Source organism: Triturus cristatus, chromosome 3_1 (genome assembly GCF_964204655.1).
Source record: "Triturus cristatus chromosome 3_1, aTriCri1.1, whole genome shotgun sequence".
Taxonomy (NCBI): domain Eukaryota; kingdom Metazoa; phylum Chordata; class Amphibia; order Caudata; family Salamandridae; genus Triturus; species Triturus cristatus.
The window spans coordinates 1,109,477,328-1,109,497,555 of NC_140583.1; the positions used below are offsets into that span (position 1 = coordinate 1,109,477,328).

The window sequence follows — 20,228 nt, forward strand, 5'->3', positions numbered from 1 at the left end:
ATTTGTTGCAAACGACAAAACCTCATCAGCCGAGCTAGAGGGTTAGGAAATGTCACCATTCTGGTGTAGTTTCTAGGCCACTGGTATCAGAAAGTCCAAGTAAATGCTGGCATCAGTACTGAAAGGTGCCTGAGATGATCAGCTTATGATTTGTCAACTTCATTGCAGCCTATGAATCTGAGCAAAAATTCTCCTACAATTAGGTGAATCTTTGGGCCCTGGAGAGAGTCTCACGTAGCATTCATCATAAAAATTCACCCAGACCCTTTCCTTCTCCACATAAATAATGTACTCCTTGCCTGGCACCAGTTAACCTAAACGGTAACATTATCAACTTTGAGACTGGCACCAAAGAAAGACCTGATTCAACGTGAATCACCACCCTGGCTGTTTCGACTTTGCCTTAGCACCATAGGCAACAGAGCTCAGAGATGCGACTTCCGATCCGAACTACTGAAGTCACCAAGCCAGCAGGAACAGACCCACCTCTTGGAAGTAGCCCAGAGAGCTGAAGATCCAGCCAGCATCATGAAGGCCTTGACCTTTGTGGGGTATGCCAAAGGGCCAGAGAACTCCAGCTTCATCTTTTTAGGCAGCATATTGGGGGAAGAAGGGTGTGGGGTCATGGATCGCCAGTTGCTGCAAAAGAGTTCAGTCAGGCAACAACATTTAAGACTCCACTTCCATGAGTGAGAAGAGTACTGGTGCTTTTGTGTGAAGATCTCTTAGGAGAACACTTCCTGAATGGTAAATAACCTTTGGAAGAGGGAATTTATTTGTGAGTCTCCTTGTGGGCCTTAGTTAGAAATATCTTGGCATCCCATTCCTAGGTGGCATTTGGGGGCTTGGAGATACAAGAGTCACAAGATGTTACATCATATCCTGATCAGAGACACCATATACAGTTGTCGTTGGGGAACCAAAGGAAACCTCCTCTTGCAGAATCAGCAGCAAGCCTTGAAGTTCTTTGAGATGACATTTGACCTAGCTGCTGTTGAATAGCTGAGAAATTTGTCAGTGATACAGAGCGAGAGCGAGCTCCAAACTGCTTTGATGAGGCACAAAAAAGAAAAAAAAAGAACTGGTGCCAGTGTGTCGTATGGCGCCTAATATATGGTGATGTCATGTCTGGAGGCATGGTTGTTTATGGAGCAGTGTGGCGCACCCCATGGTGGCGATAGAGTCATTTCAGGAGGTAAAAGACTGAGAAACCAGACTGAATCCTGGAAGGAGGGCACATAAGGTGAGGAATTTGAGGAAAGGTCTATCCATTAGAACAATGCAATTTTTGTCCCAGACCAATTAACGCAATTAAGCATGATTTCTTCATACCTCTATATCCGTTAGAATCATTCCTCTGATGACATAGGCCGCATTTCCTTCTTCAGACTGGCAGGTAATTTGGTAATTTCCGAATGAGGAACTTCTTGTAGGCTCTGGCCAGTACTGGTGGCACTTAACCTGGGATTTTAAAGACATCTATGTTTAATTATGCTATAACTGGTATTTTTCACCTCTCGTTCGTAACAATAATTAGGAAATTTGTTGTGTATGCACCCCTTTTCTTAATACACAAGACTGAGTTTAAATTGCTAAAACCGTAAAAGTCAAATACAAATAAAAACCAACTAAATACAGTGTTATTAAAAACCATCAGAGTCAAACACAGATAAAAAGCAGCAAAAAAGCATATAAAACTGTTTAAAAAAAAATACATCATGAATCAATAATCATGGAATTCCTTTGTCTGATGGCACAGCTTAAAAAAAATCAACAGAACAACACATTTTCTGGGTGTCACAAAGTAAATGTGAGAATAGTAACACAGGTCTGGCTTGCATAATATTTCTTCCATCTAAGAGTGGCCTTAAAAACAGAGTCTCAGTTGTTTATAGACTGGACAAAACAAAAGAAAGTGAATAATCTCTTGTCTAGATATCAAGTTACAAAGGCAAGAAGGACAATCCGCATCAATGGACCATCCATTAGGGACGCTCAATAAATTTATCAATTTGACATAAAACGGGTTAGCAGAGAGCTATACGAGTTAGCCATTATATAAAAGATAAGGCTCAACTGACACAGTGGTCTTTAGTAAAACGTACAATCAAACAAACTTTTGATGGACAGAGGATTTTTTCTCAAGTTGCTGTCTAAAGAAGGAATCCTTAACCCAGTCAAGATCCACTTTAACTATACTCAGAGTTGCAAAAGAACGAGGGGCAGCCAAATAAGAAAAAATCTCTGCAACATAGCTGAGCCATGGGGGATAGTCTAAGTCAGAAGTCTTCAAACCTTTTTGCTTAGAGTCCCCCTCTAAGCAAAATGTTTTTAAATTGGGACCCCCCCTCCAAAACTATATAGCAAGGATTTGGGGAGTGCGAGGGATCATCACAGGGGCGGGGATCATGTGATCATTTCAGGGGTGCTTTTCTGTAGCTATTAATCCATACTAAATGTGGGACTTATTAAATGCAACAGCATCAAACAAGAACAGAGACGACAAAAACACAACTGCATATAAATGGGGTGCTGTGGGCCTCCATGCACTCCACCTGCTGCACTAATGATGGCTCTAGTCCAGAGAAGCATGGAATCTCCTCTTCTTTCACTACCTCCCCACCATGTCTGACCATCACTTCAAAATTGAACAAGTCTGGTCACTCTCTAAAATAAAATTAGCTACTGTATGCTGCCCCCCCCCAATTTTTATTATTCGACATTCATAATTGTGATGCACTGAGCCCCTTGGGCAAAAGTATCACTACACCTGTTTCACTAATGATAGCTACAGCCTTGCTGTCGCCTCTGATGTTTGTAAACAACATGGGCTCTCATCTCGCACCATACCGCTCATCTCTCTGATGCCCAAATCAAGGTGTCCCCCTCTGCTTAATTTTTCCCCTTCCTTGGGCTTTGCTCTGAGACTTAAAGAATCAGTGAAACAGCAAGTATGTCATGGGCCTCTAATGAAGCTGCAGCACCAATGATACCTACAGCACTGCAAAGTTGGCTTTCTGCCGCTTTGTGTAAAAAAAAAAAAAAAAAAAAAAGCACCTTTATACACCCCCTCCTCCTGTATTGCTTGGACCCCATTCCGTGCACAACAACAGTGACCTGGGCCCTAATGCTAGCAAGGAAAATACACCCCATGTTCTTTTTTTTTTTAATAGTAAGACTGCCATAACTGGGGTCTATATGCCCCCCTGTATGCATCACCTCAGCCCTGAGGCAACAGAGCTGTTTCCACACTGCCACACTTTTCATGGTGGGCTCACTGCCTTCAAAACTGTGGCAGTGAGGAAACTCGTAATATGCTTGGTGGTGCCACAGTCAGGGATCCGGAATCCCCAGCAGTTGCAGCCATCCTTTGGTGGTCCGACTGCTCAACTCGTAATAGGGTAGTCGGACCACTGGTGTGGTGGTGCCTGCACCGCCACCATGGCTATGCCGGCCCATGCTTATAACTAGTGTAATAACATTTTAAAATAATGACATTCCCAGTGATGTCATGGAATGGGACACTAACACTATAAACAAGTCACTATTCCTCACTGCACCAATCAGGATTTAATTCTGTGACTCTCTGGTCCCACAAAGACATCAGCAGTGATCATATTAGCCAACTGAGGTTTCAGAAGGTAAAAGAGTTAATTTCCCTTTGATTAGTTTAACATGCATTTATTTTTCATTTGTGGCATGTGAATGTTTTTATATGCAGTTACTTGAAGGCGAACAAAAAAACAATAAAATGCCTAGTTCATTCTTCTTTTTAGCCATGTCTTTTACCCTGACTTTACACTTTCTGACTCTGCCCCATCTCACTCAGTAGTACAGGCCTCATACTATTTTTATGGGCTTTAACTGCTGCATGAAGATGAAGACAGCCTAGAAAGGAGCATTTCGGGTTTTCGGCCTATCTTCATTTACATGTAATTGCAGACCCATTTACGCCCTTGGGAACACATCCACAGCCTCCCAGTTTGAAGACCTCTCATTCAGTCCAGTACAAACCTTCTATTGATGTCCAGCTCAGGCTTAAGCCAGACAGACAACCACAAAATTAGGAGTCTCAGTCGAATTATATCACAAAGGAAACCCAGCTCCAACAATTTATGAGCAATATATGTAGAAGAAGTATTAGGACGTGCGAGGGGTCCTGGAGTCATAGTGTGCAACATAACAGAAGTAATACTCAGATGAAGACAGTCCATATATTTGTCAAATATGTCCGATAAAATTTGAAGGCCTTGGGACATTTGAGAAATTAAAACAATGTTGTCAGCATATAGCAAGGCTGGGATATACCTGCTACCTAGCGTAGGTCCCTCTGCAGCTAAACCTTGTTCCAGCTTCTTCATGTAGAGGGCAAATAAGAGGGGACCATAACACACCCTTGCCTGACCCCCACCCCCCTCCCATTGAGTAAAAAGTTCTCAGTGCATTCTCCTTACAGTCCATATCTTAAAGAGGTGTTCAGGGTAAGGCGCGAATCACGCACGAAAAGGACCATATTTTTATCAATCCTCAAATCCAACATACACCATTGTTTCTCTTGGCTGACCCGATCAAAGGTGGATCTCAGGTTCATAAAGGCCAAATGTATTGCTCCAGATCTGGACACAGTGTACTGGATAATAGCAAGATACAAGCTCAAGCACTGATCCTGTGTACTTTCAAGGTCTGAAGCCATACTGGACAGACAGTATGTGGGGATCTCTGGCCCAGGTCATTCTGGAGAGTATCATTTTCCCTAACACCTTAAGCTTAGTTTCTATCAGAGAGATCAGGAGACAACACCAAGGGTGATCTCTCGAGCCCTTTTGAAACACATTTTAATAGTAAGCAGAGGGGCCCACAAAAACAATGGCCTTAAATTCATTGGCACGTCAGGGCCCAGAGTTTATTTTTTATTATATCTTAATTAATATTTAAAACATTCCTGACAAGACATTTGTACATTCTCGGAGTTATACACGAAATGTTGTCATATAATCTTAGACACACGTATAACTGGACTGATGACGTTCCACAGCTATGTATTAATGCCATGACGAACAGCTTAGCCCCAACGATGTATGACCCATGCAATTAATCCTCATTTCTATAAAGGGCCCAGAGTTTTATTGCTAGGCAGAGCAAGAATCGCATCTCTGACTTCATCTCACTCAAACGAAAGTAAAAAACCACTGTGAGGTGCTAAAACAGAGTGCGACTCGATGACACAACCAGCAGCACATAGTGCATCATAAATGCCTTCAAAGTGTCTAGCCCAAGACCCAGGGGAGATAAGCTGTGTTAATAAATTACCCAAATTGGGATTGAATAATGGAAAGTTAACAATTTCCCAAAAATTAGAACTGCACCTGGAGGAGCTTGCAAAAATAAGTTCCTGCCTAGATTCCTGCTTCAAGGAGTGCTTCCTAAACTGTAGAGTGGCACTGTACAAAGTGAAGCAACTTTAGAACTATCCCTAAGGCTTCCGGTCAAAAGTCCTTAGGAGATCTCCTTCAGCCTTGCTGCAGTAGTGATCAAACCATCTCACAAGGGAAGATAGATGTTCTCTAGAAGAAGGAGCCTCCCCAACATTGTGGGTTATGGTATTAAAAGAGGTAAGAGTCTTATCAGGTAGCTGATCATCAAGGCAAGTTAAGAAGGCATCAGAGCAAAAATGAAATAATATACGATGAAAGGAGTCAGGACTAATGACCTTCCATCCCAGTCTGCGTCCCTGGTCATGTGGGGTCACTGACTTAAAGTAGACATTCTCAATCAGGATGTGTGATAGCACTCAAAGAAAAGAGGCTGTTATGAAAAAGAAAAGAGGGATACGGTCACTCCGAATGTCCCTGAGTACTTTATGTGCTATCAGCAAATGAAGCAGGAGAACAGAAACAAAAATAAAATCCATCACAGTAATAGCACCTCTCCCAATAAACAGACATTAAGGCACCGAGATCAGACTTCATATGGTCATCAAAGCTATCAAATTATAATTGTTGATCACAGCAATAAGCAGTCCCCTTTCAATGGTCTACTCAAAATGAATATCAGAATTGGGAGAAAAAGCTATGTTGGTGAGCCTGTAGCTTGGAAATGGATGTGAATTAAAATCACCCAGCTAAATCACAGTGGTAGAAACGAACAAGTTACTTACCTTCGGTAACGATATATCTGTAAGAAACATTGGTTAGTTAGATTCCTCGTAAAGTAAAAAGATTTTTTTCCTTTAGGATAAGATACTCATCAACTCATTCAATCACTCTATTCAATCAGAATCCCAATATCGGGTTTATATAACACACTCCCTCTGATGAAACACTTACACACAAAGAGCGCCAATCGTGTCAGAGCAAACTATTTATTTGCATCAAAAAATATTTTCATAAACATATAGTCAATATAAAATATACATTTCATTTATATAAAAAACGACGGAAATTAAAAACATTTCAGCATTTAGTACTCTAGGAGAAAAGGAGAATAAAAGACAATATACTTTGTCATATCGCAGTTAATTCAGACCCTTCATGGGCAACATCGAATAAGGATTTACTTCCCTATTTCAAAGAGTTTGTATGCCCCTTCCGAATTTAACACATATGCATTGCGTCGACGCGTTTCGGAGGCTTTCGCTGTATGTAGCCTCCTTCTTCAGGACAATAACTATTTGTATCTCCTTGTTCAGAAATAGTTGCCTAATACAGAAATAAAAACATTTTTTCACTTATCATGTAAATCATATTTCCTACATGCAATAATGCTCTGCCTAATCTTGCATCTCTTTAGGTACATTATGGATATCATTATTTTAACCGAACCAACAATTTAGTCCTAAATGTACATACATAGATACAGAATTTTTCAAAGCACAGGCTTTGTTTAAAAAGACGTTGTTTGCATAGTAAGTGTTTCCATCCATTCACACCGCACATTCTTAGCACTCTCAATTATGCTTGACAATTATAAGGACTCGCCTTTATAACAATCACTCGATAATTCCTGAGAAACTCACCTGTGGAAACGCACTAGGGTTTGAGCTCTTGAGAGAGATTTTCTCAGTGTTTCACAGTTCCCCAAGCTGTCGAGAAATATTAAAATCTTTTATTTAAAATCACCCCATTGTTTGATAATCAAGGGAATAGAACTCCTTGATTCGGAATCAATTGTCTGATTTCCAATTTACACTTATTATTTTCATTTTTTTTTTTTATATATAAGTCTATGTAGTACCTCTCGGGTTATTCATAGAAGTGGACACATAGAGTCCTATCTTGCGCACTTATTTGTCTTTGGATCACAAAGCAACTCCGTGCCGTTCGATCTATTCCTATTCAAAAGAAAACTCGATTAAATATAGCCTCACTCACTTTGAGGTGCAAAAAACTTTTTTTTAACATACCCAAGGTCATTAATGAGGTTTTTATCGTTATTTACTACTCAGAAGCTCTAAAGCTTTTTGACATCAATGCTCACCTTTTAACTAAGGGGTTGCTGGCATTCAAAGTTTCTTTTACTGCTCCGGGTAAGTGTTGCTCGTGGCTATTTCATAAAAGGGACAAAATAAAAAATGTATATGGTCTCTTTCATTCTAAAATTATTTTTTTCACTAACGCTATTTTGTAACTCTTTTTATCTTTACACTCTAGGGTTCTGTTTCACATTTTATGTCTGCTTTTCATGCTACTGTTGCAAAATAAGTAATACGGACATACAGCTCATATTGAAATACTGAGTTGCACCGTGGAGCTTGTGAACTGTCAATACGTGCTCCTAGTTCCATGATGCCCCTGGATTGCTATTCACGCTCGCTTGATTTAGATATAATTCTGAGCCGTATCATTTTAAGATGTATTTAAGACTGTCTGATAGCGCTAAATCCATGCCCAATCTCTCCGTTGGAAGAGTTTTAAATCAGACAGTCGGCAAACTATCAGAATACTGCAAGTGTGGTCTCGCTCCAAACTATTACACACTTACGGTCTTTATGTACCCGATAGGTTAAGCAACCAACTGACTGTCAATTAAACGATAACTTACGCGTTTGGTCTCACTACACAATAATAAAGCTTGCCTGCCGGTTTTAGACATACCTGAATCAGTCCAACGACCAGCGTTCCCGGGCAGCTACTTCCGCGTCTGTACGATCGCGGGCAACATCGATAACGGACTACCTTGCTAGGTCGAGTTTTTATCGTGTGTAAGCCATGGACGTCATTTTTCCGAGACCGGAATGATTATCAATTGTATTTTCTTTCAACAAAACTTTATTCATGACTGTCGCTTGTATAATATATTACAAAACATGATATTGTTGTATTTAAACACTACTGGGGCTTTCTTATTGAGGAATTACCAGTATATGTTTTAAGAAAAATGCGTTTGCATTTTGCAAAAATGTTTTTATATATATGAAAAAACGCCAAATCGTTAAATTTAATCGACTCTTTAATGGTGAACGATCGTTCACCACTCCTCGCAGCTAGTCAATTGTTTTAAAGGCGCCATGTACGTTGATACTCAAGGTAAAATTTTATCTTGCACCAAGACACTATGAACCTCTTAGCGCATAATCCATATAGTCGAAGATTTGAGTGATATTCTCGTTACTACTCTCAATCACTCCAATTTGCAGAGTTACAGTATTTTTCTTATTTTTCTTGTAATTGTAACTACTTGTAAAATGCCCCCGTGTATGGCGTCTTAACGAATAAATCAACTAATTCATTACGTGGCTATTCTCATCCAGTCTTCTTTAGTGTTAAGACCCTTATTAACCGTATCAAGAGTGGACATATACCACTGTTCTCTATTTTTACGTTTAATTTCAACATTACCGCCTCTTCTTGAGCAGCTAATCCTTTCTACAATATACCATGAAAAGTCCGTGTGCTTGTGTTTGAGTTTTATGAAATGGTCAACCATAGGGGCATTGGTTTTGCCTGTTTATAATGCAGATCTGTGTTCCAACACACGCATTCTTAGTTCTCTTCCTGTTTCACCCACGTATGCTAGACCGCAGGGGCATAAGAGCAAGTAAATTAAGTTACTGCTCCTACAATTATTGAGGGTTTTGGCAGTCATAGTGTAGTTGTTATAGGTAAGAGTTTTAGTGATGATACAATGATCACATATTGAGCAACTACTACAACTATGGTTGCCCACCGCTCTGTTGCCTGTGAGCGTTGTCTGATTGTTTTGATTTACTTCTCTGTAGGTATGGACCAGATTATGACGAATGTTATTACGTCTAAAGGCAAAAATTGGTTTAGGGATTTTGCTTGATTTACCATCATTCAAAATATGCCAATTTGAATAGATCACATTCTTCAGTCTATTGCTAATGTTAGAAAATTGACTCACGAATACCAATTTGGAGTCTGCCGGTGATTGTGTTTGAGTCGCCTTTGGGTCTGGGTATATCATGCTTTCACGATTATAAAATCGTGCTCTTTTACAGGAGTTTTAAATTAATTTTTTAGGGTATCCTCTATCTTTTAGTTTTTCTGCCAAATTTTCTGCGTGTTTGAGATAATCAGCAATATTAGAGCAATTTCACCTCAATCGGAGTAATTGTCCAAATGGGACATTGTCACGCTGCGACCGAGGGTGGTAACTATTGTAATGTAAAAGTGTATTTTTATCCGTGGATTTGGTGTACAATTCCACTTCTAATACTCCTTCTATATTTTTGATAGTGATATCAAGGAAGTTAACTCTATTCTTGTCATAAGCTGCTGTGAACTTGAGGTTACCATCTCCCAGGTTTAACCAATCCAGAAATTCTTCTAGGGTTTCGACGTTACCTTCCCAGATGAAGAAGATGTCGTCAATGAAGCGGCGCCACAAGTTCACATTCTCAAAGAAGGGCGCCGCTTCATTGAAGACATGCTTCTCCTCAAACTTGGCCACATATAGGCATGCCAGGCTCGGCGCACAGGTAGCCCCCATGCTCGTGCCTTTACATTGAAGGAATAGGTCGTCTTTAAGCAGGAACATATTATTTTTCAACACCAATGTAATACATTGCTTGATAAAATCTTTTTTCGCCCCTCTTAAATCAGCATTTTCAAGAATGTCACCAATAACCTCAATGGTGTTATCTTGCGGTATATTGGTGTACAAAGCCTCTATGTCGAGGGTTACTAATATCTGATCATTCCAGTTATATGGCATACCTTCTATCATTGATATGATATGGGCAGAATCTCGAACGTACGATTTTTGTTGACTCACAAGGGGTTTTACACCTCAAAGTGAGTGAGGCTATATTTAATCGAGTTTTCTTTTGAATAGGAATAAATCGAACGGCACGGAGTTGCTTTGTGATCCAAAGACAAATAAGTGCGCAAGATAGGACTCTATGTGTCCACTTCTATGAATAACCCGAGAGGTACTACATAGACTTATATAAAAAAAAATGAAAATAATAAGTGTAAATTGGAAATCAGACAATTGATTCCGAATCAAGGAGTTCTATTCCCTTGATTATCAAACAATTGGGTGATTTTAAATAAAAGATTTTAATATTTCTCAACAGCTTGGGGAACTGTGAAACACTGAGAAAATTTCTCTCAAGAGCTCAAACCCTATTGCGTTTGCACAGGTGAGTTTCTCAGGAATTATCGAGTGATTGTTATAAAAGCGAGTCCTTATAATTGTCAAGCATAATTGAGAGTGCTAAGAATGTGCGGTGTGAATGGATGGAAACACTTACTATGCAAACAACGTCTTTTTAAACAAAGCCTGTGCTTTGAAAAATTCTGTATCTATGTATGTACATTTAGGACTAAATTGTTAGTTCGGTTAAAATAATGATATCCATAATGTACCTAAAGAGATGCAAGATTAGGCAGAGCATTATTGCATGTAGAAAATATGATTTACATGATAAGTGAAAAAATGTTTTTATTTCTGTATTAGGCAACTATTTCTGAACAAGGAGATACAAATAGTTATTGTCCTGAAGAAGGAGGCTACATACAGCGAAAGCCTCCGAAACGCGTCGACGCAATGCATATGTGTTTCATTTCGGAAGGGGCATACAAACTCTTTGAAATAGCGAAGTAAATCCTTATTCGATGTTGCCCATGAAGGGTCTGAATTAACTGCGATATGACAAAGTATATTGTCTTTTATTCTCCTTTTCTCCTAGAGTACTAAATGCTGAAATATTTTTAATTTCCGTCGTTTTTTATATAAATGAAATGTATATTTTATATTGACTATATGTTTATGAAAATATTTTTTGATGCAAATAAATAGTTTGCTCTGACACGATTGGCGCTCTTTGTGTGTAAGTGTTTCATCAGAGGGAGTGTGTTATATAAACCCGATATTGGGATTCTGAATAGAGTGATTGAATGAGTTGATGAGTATCTTATCCAAAAGGAAAAAAATCTTTTTACTTTACAGTCATTTGGTGCTCTATTTCCTTTTGGTAAATATTGAGCCCCTCTCTCTTGTTTAAGACTAGTTAGATTCCTCACCTTAGAATATCCCCGGGCGTCAGGCTGGGTCCGGAAAGATTTTTCGTCAGCAATACCCTTGCACGTCGCTAGGCGTCGTCTGCGGCTCCGTGTCCGTTGTCGTGCGCCGGGATGATGTCGGAGTACTTAGACACCGCCCTCGCGCGCTGACGTCAGTTCTTGTACATAGCTTTCCGCGCCAGGAACGCAGAGCCATGCAAGAGACCGACACTGGTGGCAAAAAATTCTAGGGCCCTGAAAGGGATAACCTCAACCCTAGATATCGGATCGCAGAACGGGGAGGATGGGTGGGTCGGTGAGGAATCTAACTAACTAACTGTTTCTTACAGATATATCGTTACCGAAGGTAAGTAACTTGTTCATCTGAAAGAAACACGTTAGATTCCTCACCTTAGAATAGATACCACAGCAATACCAACCCCGGTGGTGGGTCTGCGAACCAAGATCACACCAGAAAGTCCTGGAGAACCGAACGGCCAAGGAAGCCGTCTCTCCGGATTTGGCTGTCCAGGCAACAATGTTTAGCAAACGTGTGCAGCGAGGCCCACGTTGCTGCCTGAGATGTCCTGCAAGGGGACTCCCCGGCCAAGAGCATTTGTCGCCGCTGTGGCCCGAGTGGAATGGGCCCCCAGCCCTACAGGAGGTTCCTTTTTAGCCAAGGAGTAACAAGCTTTGATACACAAAACGACCCACCGAGAGATGGTCCGCTTGTGCACCGCCCGTCCCTTCTTAGCGCCCACGTAGCCAACAAAGAGTTGGTCGTCCACCCAGAACTGCTTGGTGCGGTCCAAATAAAAGGACAGCGCCCGTTTTGGGTCCAGATGGTGGAGCCTCTCTTACTCTTTCGAAGGATGCGGAGGCTGAAAGAAGGTGGGCAACATAACAGACTGCCCGATGTGAAAGGCAGTTACCACCTTAGGGAGAAAGGAAGGGCGGGTCCTGAGAACAACTTTGTCCAGATGGAAAGAAAGAAAAGGAGGCTTAGACGAGAGAGAGCCTGGAGCTCACTCACCCTTCTAGCAGAGGTGATGGCTACCAGGAAAGCAGTCTTAAGCGTCAAGAGACGAAGGGGACAATTATGAAGTGGCTCAAAGGGAGCGCACATCAGAAACCTCAAGACCAGATTCAAATCCCACTGAGGCATTACGAAAGGGACAGGAGGAAACATGTGAGTAATGCCCTTAAAGAAGCGAGAAACAACAGGGGATTTGAAAAGAGAAGGCTGATCAGGAAGCCGTAAGAAAGCAGAAATAGCAGAGGGATAATCTTTTAGGGTGCCCAGAGCAGAGCCCTGCTGGGCCGAAGAAAGAGGAGAACCTCAGAAAGAGGGGCGGAAAGGGGATCCACAGCCTTTGCTGTGCACCATGCCACAAATTTGTTTCACCTGCAGGCATGTACCAATTTTGTGGAGGGACGCCTGGCTGCCAGAATCACATCACAGACTTCAGGAGGCAAGTCAAATGGCATCAACTGTCGCTGCTCAACCTCCACGCATGGAGGTGGAGACTGGACAGGTTCGGGTGGATGACCGTCCCTGCTGCTGCGACAGAAGGTCCTACTGAAGAGGTAGTCGTATCGGGGGATCGATTGACTAGCTCGGGATACCAGTACCTTCATGCCCAATCCGGAGCCACTAAGATGACTTGGGCCCGGTCGCGCCTGATCTTCTTCAGCACTCTGGGCAGAAGTGGTATAGGCGGAAAGGCGTATAACAGACCGCAACTCCACTCGCGACGAAAGGCGTCCCCGAGCGAGTGCAGTCTTGGAAACTCCAACGCGCAGAACTGCTGACATTGCGCGTTCTCTTCGGTGGCGAATAGATCTAACCAAGGCTCTCCCCACTGCCAAAAGAGGCCTTGCGCTACGTCCGAGTTTACACGCCATTCGTGATCCATCATGCACAGGCGGCTGAGTTCGTCTGCTCTGGCGTTCAGAGAGCCCACCAGATGTTGAACCACCAGGGTGATGCTCTGATGTTCAAGCCATGTCCAGAGGCGCAGAGCCTCCTGACAAAGGGCCCATGACCCCACCCCGCCCTGTTTGTTGCAATACCACATGGTGGTGGTGTTGTCCGTGAACACCTGCACCACACTTCCCCAGACAGAGGGAAGGAATGCCTTCAGTGCAAGTCGGATCGCCCTCCGCTCCAGAAGGTTGATATGGAGCCAGGACTCCGCCGGAGACCAGAGGCCACTGGTCTCCGCCTCTCCCATGTGGCCCCCCCATCCCAGGAGGGACGCATCCGTCACCACTACGTGCTCCGGTTGGGGTAGGGAGAGGTATATGCCGCTGACCCAATCGCGGTCCGTAAGCCACCACTGCAACTGCCTTGCAGTGCCCTCCGAGATCAGGACGTGGTCGGACAGGTTGCCTCGATGCTGGGCCCACTAAAACTTCAGGTCCCACTGCAGAGCCCGCATTCGCCACCTGGAGCGATGCACTAACAGGATGCAGGAGGCCATCAGACCCAGAAGCCGCAGCACCAACCTGACCGAAACCCGAGATAGAGGCCGAAAGATGGGAATCAGAGCCTGAATATCCCAGACCCGCTGTTCCGGAGGATAAGCCCGGAACTGCGCCGAGTCCAGAACCGCTCCGATAAAGAGGAGCTTCTGGGAGGGACTCAGATGCGACTTCGGCACATTGATGGAGAACCCCAGCAAATGCAGGAGGTCGGCCGTAGTCTGGAGGTGGGAGACGACTGCCTGGGGCGAGCCCGCCTTCAACAACCAATCGTCGAGATCGGGGAAGACTAGAACCCCCAATCTGCGCAGATGAGCTGCGACCACCGCCATCACTTTCGTGAACACCCGAGGGGCACTGGTGAGGCCGAAGGGGAGCACGGTAAACTGAAAATGCTCCTGGCCCACCGTGAACCGCAGGTAACGCCGGTGGGCCGGCAGGACGGGGATGTGGAAATAAGCGTCCTGCAAGTCCAACATTACCATCCTGTCTCCAGGGTCTAGGGCAGCCAGAACCTGAGCTAAGGTGAGCATCTTGAACTTCTCCTTGCGGAGGAAGGCGTTGACACTCCTGAGGTCCCCTTTGCCCTTCTTGGGAACCAGAAAGTAGTGGGAATAACAACCATGACCTACTTCTGGACCAGGAACGCGCTTGATGGCCCCCTTGGCCAACAGGGCCGTAACTTCCTCCTGTAGAAGTTTCAAGTGATCGCCCGACATGCGGCGGTACTGCGGTGGCATGGCTGGAGGGGTCGCCTCGAAGGGGAGGGAGTAGCCCCTTCGGACGAATTTGCAGCACCCACCTGTCCGATGTGATGGAACGCCAGTGGAGCAGGTGGTGGCGAACTCTACATCCCACTGGCGTGGAATGGGCCTGAAAGCACGGACTAGGAGGGCTTTGAGGCGGATGCTGCCGGGGTAGATGGGGACTCACCAGCACGTTGTTCCCCTGTACCGCCTAGGCGGAATCCAGGTCTGCGTGTAGGTTGGTTCTGCGGCCTGTGGCTAGGCGGACGTGAGGGGGCATCCCTTCCTTGGCCACGAAAGGGGCGAAAAGCGGAGATTTGCGGGCGCAGGGCCGAGAGGCCCAAGGACTTGGCCGTAGCCCAGGAGTCCTTAAAGCGCTCCAGCGCACTATCGCCTTATCGCCAAAAAGGCGACTGCCATCGAAGGGCATATCTATGAGGGTGCTCTGGACATCCCCTGAAAAACTCGTGGACTGCAGCCAGGCGTGGCAGCGGAGCGCCACTCTGGTCAACATCGCCCTACCCAGCGAGTCCGTAGTGTCCAGTCCACATCTGATAGCGTGCCGCGCTGCATCCCGCCCCTCGGCAAGAGCCTGGGCGAACCGTGTCCGAGCCTCCTCCGGACACTGGGGCAGATCGTCCTCCACCGTATCCCACAGGGAGTGGGAGTAACGGTCCAAGAAACAGACCGCAGTCCCAAACTAAGGGAGGAGAACAGCTTCTTACCAAACTGCTCAAGTCTCTTGGATTCCCGATCCGGGGGAGCGGACGGGAAGGAGGTCTGGGAAGTCGAGGCCTGGATAACCAGGCTCTCGGGCGTGGGGTGCAGGGACAGAAAGCTGGGGTCACCCGGTGCAGGGCGGTGGCGCCGGGCTACGTTCCGGTCCACAGGAGGTACTGTGGAGGGCTTGGACCAGGTGCCCTTCAGAACGTCCAGTAGTGCTTCATTAAACTGCAGTAGAGGCTCCGAGGAGCTTGCTGACGGATGGAGCACCTTGGGGAGGAGGCTAGTCCTCACATACACAGCAGGCAGCTCTAGCCCAATGGCTTCGGCCGCATTGCGCAGCACCACAGAAAAAGCAGCACCTTCCTCCGAAGCCCGGTCGGAGGAGAGATGAAGCCAGTGTCCGGAGAGGTATCAAGACCACTGGCATCCCCCAACTCATCTGCCCAGTCCTGTGATAACTGGCCCTGCTGGGCCACAGGGTCCTCAGACCCCTCCCAGTTGTCACCGTCACCCGATTCCTGGTAGACAGGTGGAATGATCGGAGCCGGGCGGAAGATGAAATTGCCACCCATCGGCGTCGGACGCAGCGCCGGGCCCGGACCGGGACTGAACCGGGGAACGGCGTCGTCCGAAGACGGCGCCGGAGTTGGCGCCAGCGGAGGGGTCGTGAGGTTGACCGGCGCCGACTGGGATCCAGGCCTGGATCCCATGGGGACCTGCGGCGTCGGGACCGAAGTCGGTGCCGGAGCCGCCGGCTCGCTAGGCCTCCCAGTCGAGCCCGCGGGGCCAGAAGCGCGCCATCAGGCGTCGACGGCGGAGCCAGGCCCCTCATGGCCGAGAGGAAGGAACTGACCTCCGCTGGAGTCGCGTCAGTCCCACGGACCGGCGGGTATGGGGACGGACGCGGCTCTGACGGAGCCGCGCGGGTGGTAGCACCCGAACCCTCAGCCGAGTCGCGCGATCGGTGAGGGGAGCCCAAAGAGCGATGTCGCCTCTTGGACTTCTTACTATGCTTCGACTTATCCGAAGACTTGGAACCAGACGAGTGGTGGTGGTGACTGCGGCTCCGCGACCGGTCGCTCGACCTCCTCCTCAACCGTGAACGGCGCAAAGCCGACTGCCGGAACTCCAGTAGCTTTTAGGACCGCTCCCGCCTAGCCTTCGAAGTCAGGGCCCGGCAGTCGAGGCATGACTCTGAATCGTGGTCGGCCCCAAGGCAGTAGAGGCACCGGCGGTGGTGGTCCGTAACCGACATCAGTTGGTGACAGAAGTCACAGGGTTTGAAACCAGGCATCCTACCGGCACCAGAGTCGAGAGAATAGACCAAAAGAGTCAAAAAATGACTAAAAGGGTATGCTCTTCCCGGATCGGCGCTGTCTGGCGCGGAAAAAAGAAGAGCTGAAGTCAGCGCGCGAGGGTGGCGTCTAAGTACTCCGACGACGTCATCCCGGCGCACGACGCCGACGACTGATGCGGAGCCGCAGACGACGCCTAGCGACGCGCAAGGGTATTGCTGACGAAAAATCTTTCCGGATCCAGCCTGACGCCTGGGGATATTCTAAGGTGAGGAATCTAACTAACGTGTTTCTTTCAGATATCAGTATCATAAAAACATGGATTGAAGAGCTCTAACAATGTCGCCAGTAGAATGAGAACTGTTGGCATTATAAAAGTTGACAACAATCATCCTGTGAGAGCTGGAAAAAGTCAAAGGCAGGACAAGAATATTAGGTGAGCCAGAGTTAATTGTTGCAGCTTACAATTGAGGTAGACAAAAACCAGTGTCAAAAGACCACCCTTGGTCCTACCTGACTGCAAGCAGGAACAGAAAAGCTACAAGAACAGTCGAAATAGAAACTGTGGTTAACTTCCCAAGTTTCTTGGAGGCAAATGATGTTAAATATCCTTAATAGAGGCAGCCAGGAAGGAAGGATCACCCCTAATGCCCGCGATCTTCCAAGAGATGATGTCAAGTGAGGAGTTGATTGAATGGATAGTACTCTCCAACGCAATTGGGCTCTGGGTCACGGAGGATGCAGATGTTTACAAAGAAGGAAGTCAATCATTGGCATCCAGACTGGTCAAGGGTTCAAAAGCCTTTGATGCAAGTACAGTAAAGTTAGCCCTGTCCTGGAAGATTTTAATGTGCAGCACTACTAAATGTTGTAGATACGGAGCCAGCACCACCAGCACTCACTTACAGATGTTTATAAAAGTAGTCCAGATGAAGAGGTAATATGCCAGAGACAGGTCTGTGCTGAGATACTAGGTCCCTTAAAATGCGACTCACAATGAAAGCATTTTTGAAATTGATGATTATATAGTCACCAGCCAAGATTTTAGGACCCTTTCCCAACCATGCGACCTGTCTGACCACACTGATGTGATTAAAGAATGGCAGTCAAAAGCCCAATTGTTTGTGAAGCCAGTGGACATCCCTATTTCTTAATTGGTGACTATCCTCTATGATCCCAGCCTTAACGATTGGGCTGTTAGCCAAAACAACAAGCAGGGCATCTGCGTGGGGGAGATCTCAACACAAATGATCAGTGCATGCAACAGCCACCCCCCTTCGTAAACAAAGTGCCCCCTCAATGTGCAGATCGTGCTGTCTTGCTCACAGGCAGCGTTCGCTCACTCCGCAGAAGAACAGACACCAATGCACTTGAAATTACCTTCTGACCCTTGAATCCTGTGTCAAAAACATTAGCAACATGCTTAGGTCCCACAGGGGTGCTCACATCAGGAGTGGATGTAGCTACGGAAACTGTAATAACTCTGGGTGCCAGGGTGCTAGCAGGAGTGATGTGAGGGGGTTTGGTACGTTGATCAAGTACACATGTACATTTTCTTTACTGGATAATCCATCATGACATTGGTTGAAATATCTATGAGATTTTCCACGGTCAACATCAGATTACAAAATTGAGGATACATTGGCACCTTGGAGAAACAATCAGCCCCGGAGTCCTGAGGTACAACTTTGGCAGGAGCTACTGTTTTAGCTCTCCTCTTCCTTTTGGGCAAAACGCCAATGTCAGTAGGAGTGAAGTCACAAGGCTGATGAACAATCACATCAACAGATTGTAGAGGGAGGCTGGGAATTAATTTTGGCATTATCAGATGTTGCACCAGAAGGTACAATTGAAGAATTCTTTGAAAGGGAGGCAACAGGTGCAACGAAAGTACCAACAACAGAGGCACTGGTACTAACAGCCGACCGAAGTTCCTTCCCAACAGTGGTAATCTCGCACCTATTGAGATATAAGGAAAGTCAAAATATTTGATCCGCTTCCAGCCCTATTGTGGGTGGAATAGACCGGTGAAGATTTTTGCTTGGCCGTGACAATGAGAAAGCTACGAGAATAAAATCGAACGATATGGCCCCAACAAGGCTGAAGCAAGGGATATCTAATAAGTCCAGGCCCAACGTAGGTCAAAGAGGCAAAGAAGTATATAGCTGATAACATTCATCCAGACAGGTTAAGTGACGAAAGAAGCCAACTTAAAAATGCTGGTGATCGAGTACTTCATTTCTTCATGGCCAAGAAAGAGGGCCCTGCCCAGCCTCGTTTAGGCGCCGATGGGCCCGCCCTTAGCCAAGTCTTCTCTGGGACACGAGCCTTGGCGCGTCACGCATTGCTGGCAAGGTGAAGGCACCCGCCTCTAGGCTAAGCAGCAGGAATTATGGGCCTTTGAGTCCTGCCAGGCCCCCGGAATTCACCAGCATTGTATTTATGATTCATAAATACTAAAAGACATTGGAGGACAACACCTAGAAAATGCTAAGAAAATGGAAACTCTGCTACCCCCAACAAAAAGTGAATGAAATGAAGTGTTATTTACACATAATTGTACTTTCTGATTGTTTAAATAAATAAGGCAAGGAGCCATACAGTATGTAAACAAGCATTTGCAATGCAATAGGTCTCGCATTTACGCGAGTTTAAGCTATTGGCATTGTAATGACAATGCCTTTTATGTGTGTTTTAAAAACAAAAATAAAAGGCACTGTTATTTGCAACGTCAATGGCTCAAACTCGCGTAAATGCGAGACCTATTGCATTACAAATGCTTGTTCCTAAAGTTAATACTTGAGGCCTCAAGGCTACAGCTGCTGACTTTGGAGCTGGAGAACCAGGTTCGAGCCTCGGCATCGACTAAGAATCCTGTGATTCTGTGCAAATCACTTAATCTACCCTTGCCTACCAAAAATGAAGGTGTCCTCGTGTAACGTAACTGGTGCAGATGTAAAGCGCTCCACTACCGTGTTGAGTTCACGTTGAAAAACTCTGCAAAAAAAAATACAAAACCTGCACCGGAGACGCTAGTGATGTCGATACTAGTCGGTTTCAGAATAAGGACTGGAACTGCGACAATTAGGGACGTTGTTATTAACAGTGGTGCGTTGCAGTGCCACTAGCGCCCACAGCACTCTCTTGATGTCTACTGTCTGTCTTTTACTATTCAACCAGAGAGCACGGGGGAACCCATTTTTCTGGGCTTTCCTTAGAGCCCATGTCACCGCCGTTAGGTCGCTAAGGACAAAGGGCTGTTTTTAGCCTGGAAATAAAAGTTTGATTGGATGCTTCGGTGCATTGAATCCTTCTCACGCTCAGGCTGATAGGCCCTGGTCCAGAACAACGCTGCTGCAAGCCCGCCCCTTTCTAACATCACAACAGTGCATCCCTCCCCCCATGACGTCGCGCCGTGCTAAAAACCAAACACAAACAGTATTTGCCGGTGAAGAGAATGGGAGGATAGAACACTGCGAGAAGCAGACCCCCAGCTGGCGGAGCAGAAA

General features: G+C 45.6%; 1 protein-coding gene across 5 annotated transcripts in view; it reads right to left on the bottom strand.

Annotated features, from left to right (window-relative positions):
* PTPN4 (protein tyrosine phosphatase non-receptor type 4) overlaps window positions 1-20,228 on the bottom strand; it is a 1,082,125-nt gene that overhangs the window by 200,728 nt on the left and 861,169 nt on the right. For 2 of the 5 annotated variants that reach the window (XM_085645981.1, XM_085645984.1), the window contains one exon: window positions 1,333-1,461. The exons of 1 other annotated variant lie outside the window; for it this stretch is intronic. In XM_085645981.1, the coding sequence (XP_085502107.1) occupies window positions 1,333-1,461 (129 nt within the window). Of the gene's footprint in view, window positions 1-1,332; window positions 1,480-20,228 lie in introns of all 5 variants that reach the window. 2 more of the 5 variants (XM_085645983.1, XM_085645980.1) reach the window with 1 other exon arrangement.